Source organism: Rutilus rutilus, assembly GCF_951802725.1.
Source record: "Rutilus rutilus genome assembly, chromosome: 12".
Classification (NCBI taxonomy): domain Eukaryota; kingdom Metazoa; phylum Chordata; class Actinopteri; order Cypriniformes; family Leuciscidae; genus Rutilus; species Rutilus rutilus.
The window spans coordinates 41,407,669-41,427,609 of NC_140217.1; the positions used below are offsets into that span (position 1 = coordinate 41,407,669).

Consider the following 19,941-nt stretch of genomic DNA (forward strand, 5'->3'; position numbering starts at 1 on the left):
CGTCTCGTGGACATCAAGCTCCGCCCCTTTCGTCACACAGGAAATTATTAATATACACAATACTATACACAACAGGTCCTGCTCCACATACATATGTAAACACAGTTTCCTGACTGCATAAGTGCATTAACTTTCTTCTAATTAATTAGCCTCGTAAACATGAAAGACGAATCAAATTCTGAAATAGTGATTAGATGGAAAAATACATTCTGTCACTCAGTGCTCGACGTCCCAGTTAAGCTGGAGATCAGACGCAGTAGTAGAAGAACTTCTGCAAGCTCAGACATAATGACAGACTGACCACAGAAGTGGATTTACAGCTCGTATTCAGAGCTTTCTTTAGCGCTATAACCTTTATAATTCATGTACATGGATCATCTCTATCTTTCTGGTGATTTCAGGAAGAGAGATCATTGATTTATCCACACTGCATTCAGGGTTTTTATCGGTTCATTCACTGGGAGTCGAACCCTGACTCTAGTGTTGCGAACACTTTATTATTATCACTGAACATTACACTTGTCATTGTACATTTATCATGTTTTTATGTTTATGCGTTTCAGTGTAGTTTTGAGTTATTAGAAGAAATAAGTAAAGCAAAAATGACTTTGGTTAAACCACGTTTGTGTTAAATGTGTTGTTTTCATCGCTGTAAGATTGTTGAACTTCTCATAGTGTTGTGAATCTGCGTCTCCTTCAGCCTGAGGCTCGTTCATCTCACTTCTGCTGTGAACACTTGCCAAAAATACAACTCTTGTTTCTGTGTTAATAAAAAACAATGTTACTTAAAAAAAAAATTATTACTTTAAACGTAACCTTCCCCAGCACTGATTAGGTCTGTGATGTTGTGTGTGTGATGTCATAAGTCTATGTGTGTGATGTCATGTGTGTGTGTGTGTGTGTGTGTGTGTGTGTGTGTGTGTGTGTGTGTGTGTGTGTGTGTGTGTGTGTGTGTGATGTCATGTGTCTGTCATTGAAATCCATCGGACTAACGGCTCGAGAGACATGCGAATAACACACACACACACACACACACACACACACACACACACACACACACACACACACACACACACAGACAGACAGACAGAAAGACGTTCCGTAATTTATAGATAGATATAATATACAGAAGTAAACAGCATAGTTGACTTACAGATTCAGTTAACATCCACAAATGAATAAGCGCGACGATTCAGGGAGCGGGCTACACAGCGAACTTGATGATTCAGGGAGCGGGCTACACAGCGAACTTGATGATTCAGGGAGCGGGCTACACAGCGAACTTGATGATTCAGGGAGCGGGCTACACAGCGAACTTGATGATTCAGGGAGCGGGCTACACAGTGAACTTGATGATTCAGGGAGCAGGCTACACAGTGAACTTGATGATTCAGGGAGCAGGCTACACAGCGAACTTGATGATTCAGGGAGCGGGCTACACAGGGAACTTGATGATTCAGGGAGCAGGCTACACAGTGAACTTGATGATTCAGGGAGCAGGCTACACAGGGAACTTGATGATTCAGGGAGCAGGCTACACAGCGAACTTGATGATTCAGGGAGCGGGCTACACAGCGAACTTGATGATTCAGGGAGCGGGCTACACAGGGAACTTGATGATTCAGGGAGCAGGCTACACAGCGAACTTGATGATTCAGGGAGCGGGCTACACAGCGAACTTGATGATTCAGGGAGCGGGCTACACAGCGAACTTGATGATTCAGGGAGCGGGCTACACAGTGAACTTGATGATTCAGGGAGCGGGCTACACAGTGAACTTGATGATTCAGGGAGCGGGCTACACAGTGAACTTGATGATTCAGGGAGCGGGCTACACAGTGAACTTGATGATTCAGGGAGCAGGCTACACAGGGAACTTGATGATTCAGGGAGCAGGCTACACAGTGAACTTGATGATTCAGGGAGCGGGCTACACAGGGAACTTGATGATTCAGGGAGCAGGCTACACAGGGAACTTGATGATTCAGGGAGCGGGCTACACAGGGAACTTGATGATTCAGGGAGCGGGCTACACAGGGAACTTGATGATTCAGGGAGCAGGCTACACAGTGAACTTGATGATTCAGGGAGCAGGCTACACAGTGAACTTGATGATTCAGGGAGCAGGCTACACAGTGAACTTGATGATTCAGGGAGCAGGCTACACAGGGAACTTGATGATTCAGGGAGCGGGCTACACAGGGAACTTGATGATTCAGGGAGCGGGCTACACAGTGAACTTGATGATTCAGGGAGCAGGCTACACAGTGAACTTGATGATTCAGGGAGCAGGCTACACAGGGAACTTGATGATTCAGGGAGCGGGCTACACAGGGAACTTGATGATTCAGGGAGCGGGCTACACAGTGAACTTGATGATTCAGGGAGCGGGCTACACAGTGAACTTGATGATTCAGGGAGCGGGCTACACAGCGAACTTGATGATTCAGGGAGCGGGCTACACAGCGAACTTGATGATTCAGGGAGCGGGCTACACAGCGAACTTGATGATTCAGGGAGCGGGCTACACAGTGAACTTGATGATTCAGGGAGCGGGCTACACAGTGAACTTGATGATTCAGGGAGCGGGCTACACAGTGAACTTGATGATTCAGGGAGCGGGCTACACAGTGAACTTGATGATTCAGGGAGCGGGCTACACAGTGAACTTGATGATTCAGGGAGCGGGCTACACAGCGAACTTGATGATTCAGGGAGCGGGCTACACAGCGAACTTGATGATTCAGGGAGCGGGCTACACAGCGAACTTGATGATTCAGGGAGCGGGCTACACAGCGAACTTGATGATTCAGGGAGCGGGCTACACAGCGAACTTGATGATTCAGGGAGCGGGCTACACAGCGAACTTGATGATTCAGGGAGCGGGCTACACAGCGAACTTGATGATTCAGGGAGCGGGCTACACAGCGAACTTGATGATTCAGGGAGCGGGCTACACAGCGAACTTGATGATTCAGGGAGCGGGCTACACAGCGAACTTGATGATTCAGGGAGCGGGCTACACAGCGAACTTGATGATTCAGGGAGCGGGCTACACAGCGAACTTGATGATTCAGGGAGCGGGCTACACAGGGAACTTGATGATTCAGGGAGCGGGCTACACAGGGAACTTGATGATTCAGGGAGCGGGCTACACAGTGAACTTGATGATTCAGGGAGCGGGCTACACAGGGAACTTGATGATTCAGGGAGCGGGCTACACAGTGAACTTGATGATTCAGGGAGCGGGCTACACAGTGAACTTGATGATTCAGGGAGCGGGCTACACAGTGAACTTGATGATTCAGGGAGCGGGCTACACAGCGAACTTGATGATTCAGGGAGCGGGCTACACAGCGAACTTGATGATTCAGGGAGCGGGCTACACAGCGAACTTGATGATTCAGGGAGCGGGCTACACAGCGAACTTGATGATTCAGGGAGCGGGCTACACAGCGAACTTGATGATTCAGGGAGCGGGCTACACAGCGAACTTGATGATTCAGGGAGCGGGCTACACAGCGAACTTGATGATTCAGGGAGCGGGCTACACAGCGAACTTGATGATTCAGGGAGCGGGCTACACAGCGAACTTGATGATTCAGGGAGCGGGCTACACAGCGAACTTGATGATTCAGGGAGCGGGCTACACAGCGAACTTGATGATTCAGGGAGCGGGCTACACAGCGAACTTGATGATTCAGGGAGCGGGCTACACAGCGAACTTGATGATTCAGGGAGCGGGCTACACAGCGAACTTGATGATTCAGGGAGCGGGCTACACAGCGAACTTGATGATTCAGGGAGCGGGCTACACAGCGAACTTGATGATTCAGGGAGCGGGCTACACAGCGAACTTGATGATTCAGGGAGCGGGCTACACAGTGAACTTGATGATTCAGGGAGCGGGCTACACAGTGAACTTGATGATTCAGGGAGCCGGCTACACAGTGAACTTGATGATTCAGGGAGCGGGCTACACAGTGAACTTGATGATTCAGGGAGCGGGCTACACAGTGAACTTGATGATTCAGGGAGCGGGCTACACAGTGAACTTGATGATTCAGGGAGCGGGCTACACAGGGAACTTGATGATTCAGGGAGCAGGCTACACAGGGAACTTGATGATTCAGGGAGCAGGCTACACAGTGAACTTGATGATTCAGGGAGCGGGCTACACAGTGAACTTGATGATTCAGGGAGCGGGCTACACAGTGAACTTGATGATTCAGGGAGCGGGCTACACAGGGAACTTGATGATTCAGGGAGCGGGCTACACAGGGAACTTGATGATTCAGGGAGCGGGCTACACAGGGAACTTGATGATTCAGGGAGCGGGCTACACAGGGAACTTGATGATTCAGGGAGCGGGCTACACAGGGAACTTGATGATTCAGGGAGCGGGCTACACAGGGAACTTGATGATTCAGGGAGCGGGCTACACAGTGAACTTGATGATTCAGGGAGCGGGCTACACAGCGAACTTGATGATTCAGGGAGCGGGCTACACAGCGAACTTGATGATTCAGGGAGCGGGCTACACAGCGAACTTGATGATTCAGGGAGCGGGCTACACAGTGAACTTGATGATTCAGGGAGCGGGCTACACAGCGAACTTGATGATTCAGGGAGCGGGCTACACAGCGAACTTGATGATTCAGGGAGCGGGCTACACAGCGAACTTGATGATTCAGGGAGCGGGCTACACAGCGAACTTGATGATTCAGGGAGCGGGCTACACAGGGAACTTGATGATTCAGGGAGCGGGCTACACAGGGAACTTGATGATTCAGGGAGCGGGCTACACAGTGAACTTGATGATTCAGGGAGCGGGCTACACAGGGAACTTGATGATTCAGGGAGCGGGCTACACAGTGAACTTGATGATTCAGGGAGCGGGCTACACAGTGAACTTGATGATTCAGGGAGCGGGCTACACAGTGAACTTGATGATTCAGGGAGCGGGCTACACAGCGAACTTGATGATTCAGGGAGCGGGCTACACAGCGAACTTGATGATTCAGGGAGCGGGCTACACAGCGAACTTGATGATTCAGGGAGCGGGCTACACAGCGAACTTGATGATTCAGGGAGCGGGCTACACAGCGAACTTGATGATTCAGGGAGCGGGCTACACAGCGAACTTGATGATTCAGGGAGCGGGCTACACAGCGAACTTGATGATTCAGGGAGCGGGCTACACAGCGAACTTGATGATTCAGGGAGCGGGCTACACAGCGAACTTGATGATTCAGGGAGCGGGCTACACAGCGAACTTGATGATTCAGGGAGCGGGCTACACAGCGAACTTGATGATTCAGGGAGCGGGCTACACAGCGAACTTGATGATTCAGGGAGCGGGCTACACAGCGAACTTGATGATTCAGGGAGCGGGCTACACAGCGAACTTGATGATTCAGGGAGCGGGCTACACAGCGAACTTGATGATTCAGGGAGCGGGCTACACAGCGAACTTGATGATTCAGGGAGCGGGCTACACAGCGAACTTGATGATTCAGGGAGCGGGCTACACAGTGAACTTGATGATTCAGGGAGCGGGCTACACAGTGAACTTGATGATTCAGGGAGCCGGCTACACAGTGAACTTGATGATTCAGGGAGCGGGCTACACAGTGAACTTGATGATTCAGGGAGCGGGCTACACAGTGAACTTGATGATTCAGGGAGCGGGCTACACAGTGAACTTGATGATTCAGGGAGCGGGCTACACAGGGAACTTGATGATTCAGGGAGCAGGCTACACAGGGAACTTGATGATTCAGGGAGCAGGCTACACAGTGAACTTGATGATTCAGGGAGCGGGCTACACAGTGAACTTGATGATTCAGGGAGCGGGCTACACAGTGAACTTGATGATTCAGGGAGCGGGCTACACAGGGAACTTGATGATTCAGGGAGCAGGCTACACAGGGAACTTGATGATTCAGGGAGCGGGCTACACAGGGAACTTGATGATTCAGGGAGCGGGCTACACAGGGAACTTGATGATTCAGGGAGCGGGCTACACAGGGAACTTGATGATTCAGGGAGCGGGCTACACAGGGAACTTGATGATTCAGGGAGCGGGCTACACAGTGAACTTGATGATTCAGGGAGCGGGCTACACAGCGAACTTGATGATTCAGGGAGCGGGCTACACAGCGAACTTGATGATTCAGGGAGCGGGCTACACAGCGAACTTGATGATTCAGGGAGCGGGCTACACAGTGAACTTGATGATTCAGGGAGCGGGCTACACAGTGAACTTGATGATTCAGGGAGCGGGCTACACAGTGAACTTGATGATTCAGGGAGCGGGCTACACAGCGAACTTGATGATTCAGGGAGCGGGCTACACAGCGAACTTGATGATTCAGGGAGCGGGCTACACAGCGAACTTGATGATTCAGGGAGCGGGCTACACAGCGAACTTGATGATTCAGGGAGCGGGCTACACAGCGAACTTGATGATTCAGGGAGCTGGCTACACAGCGAACTTGATGATTCAGGGAGCGGGCTACACAGCGAACTTGATGATTCAGGGAGCGGGCTACACAGCGAACTTGATGATTCAGGGAGCGGGCTACACAGCGAACTTGATGATTCAGGGAGCGGGCTACACAGCGAACTTGATGATTCAGGGAGCGGGCTACACAGCGAACTTGATGATTCAGGGAGCGGGCTACACAGTGAACTTGATGATTCAGGGAGCGGGCTACACAGTGAACTTGATGATTCAGGGAGCGGGCTACACAGCGAACTTGATGATTCAGGGAGCGGGCTACACAGCGAACTTGATGATTCAGGGAGCGGGCTACACAGCGAACTTGATGATTCAGGGAGCGGGCTACACAGCGAACTTGATGATTCAGGGAGCGGGCTACACAGCGAACTTGATGATTCAGGGAGCGGGCTACACAGCGAACTTGATGATTCAGGGAGCGGGCTACACAGCGAACTTGATGATTCAGGGAGCGGGCTACACAGTGAACTTGATGATTCAGGGAGCGGGCTACACAGTGAACTTGATGATTCAGGGAGCGGGCTACACAGTGAACTTGATGATTCAGGGAGCGGGCTACACAGTGAACTTGATGATTCAGGGAGCGGGCTACACAGTGAACTTGATGATTCAGGGAGCGGGCTACACAGTGAACTTGATGATTCAGGGAGCGGGCTACACAGTGAACTTGATGATTCAGGGAGCAGGCTACACAGTGAACTTGATGATTCAGGGAGCGGGCTACACAGTGAACTTGATGATTCAGGGAGCAGGCTACACAGTGAACTTGATGATTCAGGGAGCAGGCTAGGGAGCGGGCTACACAGCGAACTTGATGATTCAGGGAGCGGGCTACACAGTGAACTTGATGATTCAGGGAGCAGGCTACACAGTGAACTTGATGATTCAGGGAGCAGGCTACACAGTGAACTTGATGATTCAGGGAGCAGGCTACACAGTGAACTTGATGATTCAGGGAGCGGGCTACACAGCGAACTTGATGATTCAGGGAGCGGGCTACACAGTGAACTTGATGATTCAGGGAGCGGGCTACACAGTGAACTTGATGATTCAGGGAGCGGGCTACACAGTGAACTTGATGATTCAGGGAGCGGGCTACACAGTGAACTTGATGATTCAGGGAGCGGGCTACACAGTGAACTTGATGATTCAGGGAGCGGGCTACACAGTGAACTTGATGATTCAGGGAGCGGGCTACACAGTGAACTTGATGATTCAGGGAGCGGGCTACACAGCGAACTTGATGATTCAGGGAGCGGGCTACACAGCGAACTTGATGATTCAGGGAGCGGGCTACACAGCGAACTTGATGATTCAGGGAGCGGGCTACACAGCGAACTTGATGATTCAGGGAGCGGGCTACACAGCGAACTTGATGATTCAGGGAGCGGGCTACACAGCGAACTTGATGATTCAGGGAGCGGGCTACACAGTGAACTTGATGATTCAGGGAGCGGGCTACACAGTGAACTTGATGATTCAGGGAGCGGGCTACACAGTGAACTTGATGATTCAGGGAGCGGGCTACACAGTGAACTTGATGATTCAGGGAGCAGGCTACACAGTGAACTTGATGATTCAGGGAGCGGGCTACACAGCGAACTCTGAAAAAATGCTTCGCTTGAGCAAACAGTTTGTGAATAGGTTACTACAAATGATGGCCGTGAATAAAATATAATATTCAGAAGTAAACAGTGTAGCTTATCAGAATGTTTATTTTTAAACCACAACCTTCTAAGTGTTTATTTTACTGGTATTTCAGTCTGTGTGTGATGTCATGTGTCTGTGTGTGTGATGTCATGAGTCTCTGTGTGTGTGTGTGTGTGATGTCATGAGTCTGTGTGTGTGTGTGTGTGTGTGATGTCATGAGTCTGTGTGTGTGATGTCATGTGTCTGTGTGTGTGATGTCATGAGTCTCTGTGTGTGTGTGTGTGTGTGTGTGTGTGTGTGTGTGATGTCATGAGTCTGTGTGTGTGTGTGTGTGTGATGTCATGAGTCTGTGTGTGTGATGTCATGAGTCTGTGTGTGATGTCATGAGTCTGTGTGTGTGATGTCATGAGTCTGTGTGTGTGTGTGTGATGTCATGAGTCTGTGTGTGTGTGTGTGTGTGTGTGTGTGTGTGATGTCATGAGTCTGTGTTTGTGTGTGTGTGTGTGTGTGTGATGTCATGAGTCTGTGTGTGTGTGATGTCATGAGTCTGTGTGTGTGATGTCATGAGTCTGTGTGTGTGTGTGTGTGAGATGTCATGAGTCTGTGTCTGTGTGTGTGTGATGTCATGAGTCTGTGTGTGTGTGTGATGTCATGAGTCTGTGCATGATGTCATGAGTCTGTGTGTGTGATGTCATGAGTCCGTGTGTGTGTGTGTGATGTCATGAGTCTGTGTGCGTGATGTCATGAGTCTGTGTGTGTGTGTGTGTGTGTGTGTGTGTGATGTCATGAGTCTGTTTGTGATGTCATGAGTCTGTGTGTGTGTGATGTCATGAGTCTGTGTGTGTGATGTCATGAGTCTGTGTGTGTGTGATGTCATGAGTCTGTGTGTGTGTGTGTGTGTGTGTGTGATGTCATGAGTCTGTGTGTGTGTGATGTCATGAGTCTGTGCATGATGTCATGAGTCTGTGTGTGATGTCATGAGTCTGTGTGTGATGTCATGTGTCTGTGTGTGTGATGTCATGAGTCCGTGTGTGTGTGTGTGTGTGTGTGATGTCATGAGTCTGTGTGTGTGATGTCATGTGTCTGTGTGTGTGATTACATGAGTCTGTGTGTGTGTGTGTGATGTCATGTGTGCGTGATGTCATGAGTCTGTGATGTCATAACACAGATACATGACATCACACACACAGACTCATGACATCACACACACAGACACATGACATCACACACACAGACTCATGACATCACACACACACACACACACACACACACACACACACACACACACACACACACACACACACACACACAGACTCATGACATCACAAACACAGACTCATGACATCACATACACAGACATGACATGAAATGTCATACTTTGTCATAATTAAGAGATTAAAAGGTAAATTAAGTCGTAATTTTAATTCATGTAATAATTGACATAAAAATTCTAACTAATTACATAAAAGTTAAAATTATTACATACTAAGTCATAATAAAGAGATTAAAAGGTCAAAATGATGACAAAATTAAGTCATAATTTTGACTTTTATGAAATAATTGACATAAAAAGTAAAAATAATGAGATAAAGTCGAAATTATGACATGCTAAATCATAATTATGACATTAAAAAAGTGAAGAAAAAAAATCGAAATTATGAGAAAATTATCTAAATTTCTATGTCAAAAGTTCAGCTTTTATGTCACAATCTTGACTTTTTATGTCATAATTACGATTTACAAAAGCAGGATTATTTTCTCATGTGGCAGAAATAGTCTTCCATAAGGTGTTATGAGAGTCATGTGTAAGAAAGAGTATTAATATGAACATGCACAGTTGAAGAGCATTATAAGCAGACAAACAAACAAACAAAACAAAAACACACATTTTTGTCTGGCATGAGTGCAAAAGCAAGCGGTCCTTCGAAAGTGTTTTTATTTTGATAAATAGGTCGATATATATTACCTGCTCGAATGTGCAAAACGTATCGGTTTATATTAAATCTGTATTTTTATGAGCTATCTAGAATATTTCTGCGCTTGATATGATCATGTGGCTCAGTCAGTGACGTCATTTTTGATAAATATCAGGATCACAAATAAAATAATGTTCAGCCTGCGACCCCTACTATTTATTCCCAGAGATATTATTCTGCAGCATTTATTCCGTAAGAAAATGCACGGATCCTCGGGAAAATCGCAGAAGCTCTGACGTCATCGGATGGTCAACCAGCACGCGGAGCGACGCGGATCCGCCATTGGCCGATTGACCAGAGAACGGCTTTTCTATGGTCAGATTAGGAAACTCAGCGCTGTGGACTCGAAGGCGCGCCCTTCCCCGGCCATCTTGGCTCAAACAGCCCGATGAGCGTCAGCGGAAACATCCGGGTTATCCAGCGCACTCCGGCGGCCATTGTGGCTCTTCATCCCGCAGCTTCATAACCTTGAGAGGGCGGAGCGTTACGCGCTGAACGGGAGTAGCAGCGGAGCGGGAGGAGAGACACCGAGCTGCAGAAAACCGTTACACGGGCAGCGCTGCTTTACCTCACGCGCACCGAGCCGCTTTAACGGAGGACCAGGGCGTGTACCGGTGCGTCTAACGGACAATCATGAGCGCCGCTGGACGGGAACCGAAGCGGCAGCGGCTTTGAGCGCGTTTTCATCGCTGGAATCGCTCGAGCCGTTTTTTTGTCTTCTTCTTCTTCTTCTTTTTTTTTTTTTGCGGCCGTTCACGTCACACTGACATTTATTATTTGAAGCGGCAGATTCCCGGAGCGCTGCGACCTGAATCCCGGAGCGTTGGTTTTCCCTGACATCATCATCATCATCATCATCATCACCACCACCATCATCATCGTCGCTCGTCGTTCGGTGTGAACGGGCAGATTCGGTGGGTCAGTCGTCGACGGGATTTACGGCAGGATTCCGCGGGTGAAAATCATCCGCCGCTCGGATTCTGATTCTGACGTTCGCGGCGCGTTTCTGTGGGAAATCGGATCTTTTCCCGAGGATCTGACGGAGGGACTATGGCTGACGACGACGTGCTGTTCGAGGATGTGTACGAGCTGTGTGAGGTGATCGGAAAGTGAGTAATCGAATATAATCAATCAATCAATCAATCAATCAATCAATCAATCTGATGCTGATCGGCTCCGGTCTGAGGCGTTTTCCTCCGGATCTCTTTGTCTCGTGTGTTGTTGACATTTTATGGCTCTTAGGTTCAGCTGACCGAGTGTGTGTGTGAGAGAGAGAGATAGTGATTTGACACTAATATTCATTGATCATTAACTCTTCGTTCATACTCTCAGTTATTATATGACTTTAATGTCGGAAAATGTCAATGAAATGAACATTGGTGAAATGTCATTTTTGTGTTTCCCATTGACCAGGATTATTCTAATGCTGATATGTCCTCATTGAACATTAGTCTGTAGTATAAATCTGTCTGTGCCTGTGAGATGATGTGTGTGTTTTTGAGAGAGAGTGTGTGTGTGTGAGTGTGTGTGTGTGTGTGTGATTGAACTGCTGTTTATTGCTTGAGATATTAAAGTTGGTTTGTAGATTTCAGGTCATTTCATTCAAACTTGTGTTGAATGAACCGCTGCATCATCTGATCATCATCTGAGACTTGTGTGTGGATCCTAAAAATAAAGGTTTTCCACAGCGAAGCCGTAGAAGAACCTCCTGAAGCTCCTCAAAGAACTTTTCACACACAGACAGACAGACACACATACATACATACATACATACAGACACACCCACACATACAGACACACACACACACAGATAGATACAGACAGACAGGCAGACACACACACACACACACACACACACACACACACACACACACACACACACACATACATACATACATACAGACACACCCACACATACAGACAGACAGACATACATGCATAAATACAGACAGACAGACACACACACACACACACACACACACACACACACGCATAGATAGAGACAGACCAACACACATTTACATGTGAACACGACCGGAGTCACGGAAAAACACATGGAGAGCATCAGCTTTAGTTTCTGATCTGACAGACGTAAGACTAGCCGAACGCTGAGAGTGTGTGTGAGAGATCAGGAACGCTTCGAGTGTGTGTGAGAGATCAGGAACGCTTCGAGTGTGTGTGAGAGATCAGGAACGCTTCGAGTGTGTGTGAGAGATCGGGAACGCTTCGAGTGTGTGTGAGAGATCAGGAACGCTTCGAGTGTGTGTGAGAGATCAGGAACGCTGAGAGTGTGTGTGAGAGATCGGGAACACTGAGAGTGTGTGTGAGAGATCGGGAACGCTGAGAGTGTGTGTGAGAGATCAGGAACGCTGAGAGTGTGTGTGAGAGATCAGGAACGCTGAGAATGTGTGTGTGTGAGATCGGGAACGCTGCGAGTGTGTGTGTGTGAGATCGGGAACGCTACGAGTGTGTGTGAGAGATCAGGAACGCTGAGAATGTGTGTGTGTGAGATCGGGAACGCTGCGAGTGTGTGTGTGTGAGATCGGGAACGCTGCGAGTGTGTGTGAGAGATCGGAAAATACGCCCAATGGAAACACGCCAATTTCGCAAAAACTCCCATGTATCGCTAAAAAGGAATATCGAAAAAAGGAAAAAGGGATATCTCGCAAAACTGCAATGGAAAGTTTTTACGCATTTTCCGTCGATAACAGTCGGTGATTCCTTAAAGGTGACGCGGTGTGTGTGTCTGGACAGAAGACGAGACGGAGTTCTTTATTAAAGGGGTGGTTGATTATGATTTGACTTCTCTAACTTTAGTTAGTGTGTAATGTTGCTGTTTGAGCATAAACAACATCTGCAAAGTCACAGCTCAAAGTTCAAGGCAAAGGGAGATATTGGCTTTTACAGAAATCGTTTTTTAAGGACCAGCAAACGGCTGGTAGGAACTACACGACATTCCTCCCGGGTTAGTGACATCACTAACCCTCAAATCTACATAAACCCCGCCCCCTTAACAGCAGTGCATGTGGAGACGAGGAAGAGTTGTTGTAGTCGAGCACATTTGTGAGTTCAAGCTCAGTTCAGTGTTTCCCTACAATGTGGGGAAATGCCGCTGGATTCTCATGATCAGTAATATCACGACATTCACTTCATTCTCTTAAGCCGCGTTTCCACCGCAGGAACTTTCCCCAGGAACTAGGAACTTTGGGCTGGTACTCGATGTGTTTACACCGCAGGAACCAGGGTCTAAATGAAGTTCCGGGTAAATATTTCCCCCTCCGATAGTCCCTGCTCACGAGGTAGTACTTTTTCAAAGTTCAGGAACTTTCAGGGGTGGGACTTGCGCGCTGCACAAGCTGATTGGTTGTGTTCACGCCGCATTTTGGTTGAATGACTCCACGCAGCATTTTATTTATTTTTAACCTCCCTTTTTAAAAAAATCTATTGCGTTTCGTGTCGTGGCTTCATTCAGTAAGAGTTGTCTGTCTGCAAATATGGAATTTAATAAAAAAACTGGTGGACTAACGACGAGTTTCAGGCTTTATTTTGTGGAAGAGGAAACTTTCTGCGCGTTCGTCCCAGCCATCTCACGGTCTGTCCGCAATAGCTGATAACATACAAATTTTATATCTAAGCATTACGAGCTTACTGAACACGCTGTATCAGTGCTCGTCTCTTTTCTGCCACAGCTTTTATTATAATATTAAGTCATTATGTTTACACATCATCTAGGCACTCTAAAGCAAGGCACTCTAAAGTTATAAATTTACTATACCAGGATTGAAATAGCGCGTTGAGGTTAGTAACAAACAACTATTTGACTGTAACTATTTATGATTGATAGACGGGGTTCAGGCTTTTTTCAAGAGTATTTGCGAAAGAGGAAATTTTTGCGCGTTCGTCCCTGGCATCTCACAATAACTGATAACACGTTGTCTAATTTTATACGCATACGAGTTTTCTGAACACGCTTTAGTGTCAGTGCTAGTCTATTTTGTTTTGTTAATTACCTCGTTAGTAAACCAATACATAACTGCAGCACAGTTTGAATCTCCTCCATGATTACTGTCCGTCGCAGACTGGGAGGAGCAGTTGCGCGCAGTTTACCTTCCCGGTACTTTAGACCGCGGTGTAAACGCAGAAAGCAACCGGTCTGGGGCAAAAAAAGTTCCTGGGAAAAAAGTTCCTGGGACAAATTGTTCCGGGTAATTTCGGTGGAAACGCGGCTTTACACACCTGAAAACACTGAGCCCCGGCGGCCGGCGGCGCTGCTAATGCTCTGAACCCGCTCGTTGACCAGAGGAAGAAAGAGCCACATATGGAATATTTTCGATCAGGCTAATGTCACGCTGCCATCAGGGGCCATTCACAAATTCATTATTTCAAATGTAGGCGCTTTCCTTAATTTGTTGTGCTGCCTTTAATTTATAAAAGTGTTGAATTCGGAATACTGAATTACAGTAATGAGTGAGGAAGGAGAAGTAAAGCTTAGACATATTTAAATAATCCTAATATTCTTAAAAAAACTCTGATTTCTTTATTCAAAATAATAATGTTTTGATTTGGTGTAAATTACTGTGTATTTATCGGGCATATCTGTGTGTGCCCAAGTCTCACTCACTCACACACACTCTCACACACACACACACACACACGCACGCTGAGTCTGACTTCATGAACTGAACTTCAGATGATCACAAGCAGACGGAGATCAATCACGACAACACAAGAACTCTTCATGATTGATGTCAGTGGCGTGTTGGTTGGCGTCAGCGTTCGTCCCATGATGCAGTGCAGGACTGAACCCAGCGTCAGCGTTCGTCCCATGATGCAGTGCAGGACTGAACCCGGCGTCAGCGTTCGTCCCATGATGCAGTGCAGGACTGAACCCAGCGTCAGCGTTCGTCCCATGATGCAGTGCAGGACTGAACCCGGCATCAGCGTTCGTCCCATGATGCAGTGCAGGACTGAACCCGGCATCAGCGTTCGTCCCATGATGCAGTGCAGGACTGAACCCAGCGTCAGCGTTCGTCCCATGATGCAGTGCAGGACTGAACCCGGCGTCAGCGTTCGTCCCATGATGCAGTGCAGGACTGAACCCAGCGTCAGCGTTCGTCCCATGATGCAGTGCAGGACTGAACCCAGCGTCAGCGTTCGTCCCATGATGCAGTGCAGGACTGAACCCGGCGTCAGCGTTCGTCCCATGATGCAGTGCAGGACTGAACCCGGCGTCAGCGTTCGTCCCATGATGCAGTGCAGGACTGAACCCGGCGTCAGCGTTCGTCCCATGATGCAGTGCAGGACTGAACCCGGCGTCAGCCTTCGTCCCATGATGCAGTGCAGGACTGAACCCAGCGTCAGCGTTCGTCCCATAATGCAGTGCAGGACTGAACCCGGCGTCAGCGTTCGTCCCATGATGCAGTGCAGGACTGAACCCGGCGTCAGCGTTCGTCCCGTGATGCAGTGCAGGACTGAACCCGGCGTCAGCGTTCGTCCCATGATGCAGTGCAGGACTGAACCCGGCATCAGCGTTCGTCCCATGATGCAGTGCAGGACTGAACCCGGCGTCAGCGTTCGTCCCATAATGCAGTGCAGGACTGAACCCGGCGTCAGCGTTCGTCCCGTGATGCAGTGCAGGACTGAACCCGGCGTCAGCGTTCGTCCCATGATGCAGTGCAGGACTGAACCCGGCATCAGCGTTCGTCCCATGATGCAGTGCAGGACTGAACCCGGCGTCAGCGTTCGTCCCATGATGCAGTGCAGGACTGAACCCGGCATCAGCGTTCGTCCCATGATGCAGTGCAGGACTGAACCCGGCGTCAGCCTTCGTCCCATGATGCAGTGCAGGACTGAACCCGGCGTCAGCGTTCGTCCCATGATGCAGTGCAGGACTGAACCCGGCGTCAGCGTTCGTCCCATGATGCAGTGCAGGACTGAACCCAGCGTCAGCGTTCGTCCCATGATGCAGTGCAGGACTGAACCCGGCGTCAGCGTTCGTCCCATGATGCAGTGCAGGACTGAACCCGGCGTCAGCCTTCGTCCCATGATGCAGTGCAGGACTGAACCCAGCGTCAGCGTTCGTCCCGTGATGCAGTGCAGGACTGAACCCAGCGTCAGCCTTCGTCCCGTGATGCAGTGCAGGACTGAACCCGGCATCAGCGTTCGTCCCATGATGCAGTGCAGGACTGAACCCGGCGTCAGCGTTCGTCCCATGATGCAGTGCAGGACTGAACCCAGCGTCAGCGTTCGTCCCATAATGCAGTGCAGGACTGAACCCAGCGTCAGCCTTCGTCCCATGATGCAGTGCAGGACTGAACCCAGCGTCAGCCTTCGTCCCATGATGCAGTGCAGGACTGAACCCAGCGTCAGCGTTCGTCCCATGATGCAGTGCAGGACTGAACCCGGCGTCAGCGTTCGTCCCATGATGCAGTGCAGGACTGAACCCAGCGTCAGCGTTCGTCCCGTGATGCAGTGCAGGACTGAACCCAGCGTCAGCGTTCGTCCCATGATGCAGTGCAGGACTGAACCCGGCGTCAGCGTTCGTCCCATGATGCAGTGCAGGACTGAACCCAGCGTCAGCGTTCGTCCCGTGATGCAGTGCAGGACTGAACCCGGCGTCAGCGTTCGTCCCATGATGCAGTGCAGGACTGAACCCAGCGTCAGCCTTCGTCCCATGATGCAGTGCAGGACTGAACCCAGCGTCAGCCTTCGTCCCATGATGCAGTGCAGGACTGAACCCAGCGTCAGCCTTCGTCCCATGATGCAGTGCAGGACTGAACCCAGCGTCAGCGTTCGTCCCATGATGCAGTGCAGGACTGAACCCAGCGTCAGCGTTCGTCCCATAATGCAGTGCAGGACTGAACCCAGCGTCAGCGTTCGTCCCATGATGCAGTGCAGGACTGAACCCAGCGTCAGCCTTCGTCCCATAATGCAGTGCAGGACTGAACCCAGCGTCAGCCTTCGTCCCATGATGCAGTGCAGGACTGAACCCAGCGTCAGCCTTCGTCCCATGATGCAGTGCAGGACTGAACCCAGCGTCAGCGTTCGTCCCGTGATGCAGTGCAGGACTGAACCCAGCGTCAGCGTTCGTCCCATGATGCAGTGCAGGACTGAACCCAGCGTCAGCGTTCGTCCCATGATGCAGTGCAGGACTGAACCCGACGTCAGCGTTCGTCCCATGATGCAGTGCAGGACTGAACCCGGCATCAGCGTTCGTCCCGTGATGCAGTGCAGGACTGAACCCAGCGTCAGCGTTCGTCCCATGATGCCGTGCAGGACTGAACCCAGCGTCAGCGTTCGTCCCATGATGCAGTGCAGGACTGAACCCGACGTCAGCGTTCGTCCCATGATGCAGTGCAGGACTGAACCCAGCGTCAGCGTTCGTCCCATAATGCAGTGCAGGACTGAACCCAGCGTCAGCGTTCGTCCCGTGATGCAGTGCAGGACTGAACCCAGCGTCAGCCTTCGTCCCATGATGCAGTGCAGGACTGAACCCAGCGTCAGCCTTCGTCCCATGATGCAGTGCAGGACTGAACCCGGCGTCAGCGTTCGTCCCGTGATGCAGTGCAGGACTGAACCCAGCGTCAGCCTTCGTCCCATGATGCAGTGCAGGACTGAACCCAGCGTCAGCGTTCGTCCCATGATGCAGTGCAGGACTGAACCCGGCGTCAGCGTTCGTCCCATGATGCAGTGCAGGACTGAACCCAGCGTCAGCGTTCGTCCCATAATGCAGTGCAGGACTGAACCCAGCGTCAGCGTTCGTCCCGTGATGCAGTGCAGGACTGAACCCAGCGTCAGCCTTCGTCCCATGATGCAGTGCAGGACTGAACCCAGCGTCAGCCTTCGTCCCATGATGCAGTGCAGGACTGAACCCGGCGTCAGCGTTCGTCCCGTGATGCAGTGCAGGACTGAACCCAGCGTCAGCCTTCGTCCCATGATGCAGTGCAGGACTGAACCCAGCGTCAGCGTTCGTCCCATGATGCAGTGCAGGACTGAACCCAGCGTCAGCGTTCGTCCCGTGATGCAGTGCAGGACTGAACCCAGCGTCAGCCTTCGTCCCATAATGCAGTGCAGGACTGAACCCAGCGTCAGCGTTCGTCCCATGATGCAGTGCAGGACTGAACAGACTTGATGGTGGTTTAGGACTGATTAGATGTGTCTGCTGTTCGTAGAGCTGATCAGGATTAATGCTGCTGATCATGTGATCAATGAGCTCTCTTGACAGGAAGTGATGGACTCCTGAAGGGTTCCCGAAGCCTGATTGGTGCAGGCTAATCTCTGTTGAGTTACAGTGGTTTTACCACAGTAAAGGTGAAGTCGAGGACCTGAAGTGTGTTCAGCTCACTGGAACTCAAGTGGATTATTGCTTTTATAGAACAGCAGCAATATACAATTGATAAATAGATTTATTGATATTCAATAAATAGTAAGCTCTTTATTTGTATTGATGGTTCCATGAAGAACCTTTAACACTTTAACATCCAGTGAATATTTCCATTGCAAAAAAAGCTTCTTTAGTGGGAAAAAGGTTTTTTAGATTATTAAAATGGTTCTTTTAAGAACTGATCACTGAAAGGTTCAAAAATGCAAAAATGGTTCTTCTACCCTTTCGCATCCCAGCGTCTCGTGTGTGTGTTCGTCTGATTATAAGAGGACGCAGATCATCCAGTCAGAACAGAGTCTGTTTTCATGTTTTCATGACCTCTGAACTTTACAGTAAGTTCATAGTATATACAATACAACTGTGATGTGGAGAGCAAGTGTGACACACACACATCAGATCAAACATGTTTCTGCTCAGAGGTGTTGTGTCTGATTGTGTCTGAACACAGATGTGATATGATATGAACCTGAACATATTATATAAAGCTATTACCATTATTTATATAGAACAAACTATATAAAGCTATTATCGGCTGATAACAATTGACGCCGGATCAATCGGAGCGCCCTTATACTGTACATGATATATCAAAAATAATCAGATCCAATCTATTTGAAGCAGAATTGAATCGCATTCGCATGCTTGTGAATCTATATCATATCAAATCGAATCGTCGGCTTCTCACAGGCTCGCGTGTGATTGGCTCCTCACAGGCTCACGTGTGATTGGCTCCTCACAGACTCACGTGTTAGGCCATCCTTAAAAATATTTTGGTTTGCCGTAACAGCCAAAAAAAAAAAAAAAAGGGTCGGTAGGTCGGTCTATATTATTTTTTCAAGATTAAATGTAAAAAAAAAAAAGTACAATTTTGGTCATGGTGATTACATAGGTATGAATTTAAACAAATGTGCATATCGGGACTTTACTGACAGTTTTCCAGAACTTCGTGTCAAGTTAAAGAGGTTTCGAGAGAAAAAAAAGAGAGATTTTGATAAAAAAAGTATATGTTAAATAACAATTAGAAAACCTGTATAAACTGAACAGCAAAGAATAATATTAACTATTGAGCGCTAGTGACGCGTTCATGTAACATGTAAGGGTGCGCTGCCAATAACGCACCTAAAAGCTGTCACAAAGAACTGGGAAAAGTAATGATTATTAATATGTCAAATATATCAAGGAGACATTTCTATTGTTTATTAATAAACAAGTGTTTTCTGTGTCAAAGATGAAGTTGACGATGCTGACTCGCGCTCTTCGCAGTAGTGAACGCGCCAGAGGGAAATTCACATTTCATACGGATTACATAAGCAGAGAACAGTCTGTTTTCCTTCATTTTTAATTGTTTTGTTTAAAAGTAGACATTTCATGCTTTCTATTTCTCAGGTCTGTGAGGCAAGTAGCTCTTA

The 19,941-nt window shown here is 48.8% G+C and overlaps 1 protein-coding gene across 16 annotated transcripts in view; it reads left to right on the top strand.

Moving 5' to 3' along the window:
- The first annotated feature begins 10,631 nt into the window (after positions 1 to 10,631).
- caskb (calcium/calmodulin-dependent serine protein kinase b) overlaps positions 10,632 to 19,941 on the top strand; it is a 76,877-nt gene continuing 67,567 nt past the window's right edge. For all 16 annotated transcript variants that reach the window (XM_084426647.1, XM_084426659.1, XM_084426655.1 and 13 more), the window contains exon 1: positions 10,632 to 11,258. In XM_084426647.1, the coding sequence (XP_084282773.1) occupies positions 11,200 to 11,258 (59 nt within the window). In that variant the 5' untranslated portion in view covers positions 10,632 to 11,199. The remainder of the gene's footprint in view (positions 11,259 to 19,941) is intronic.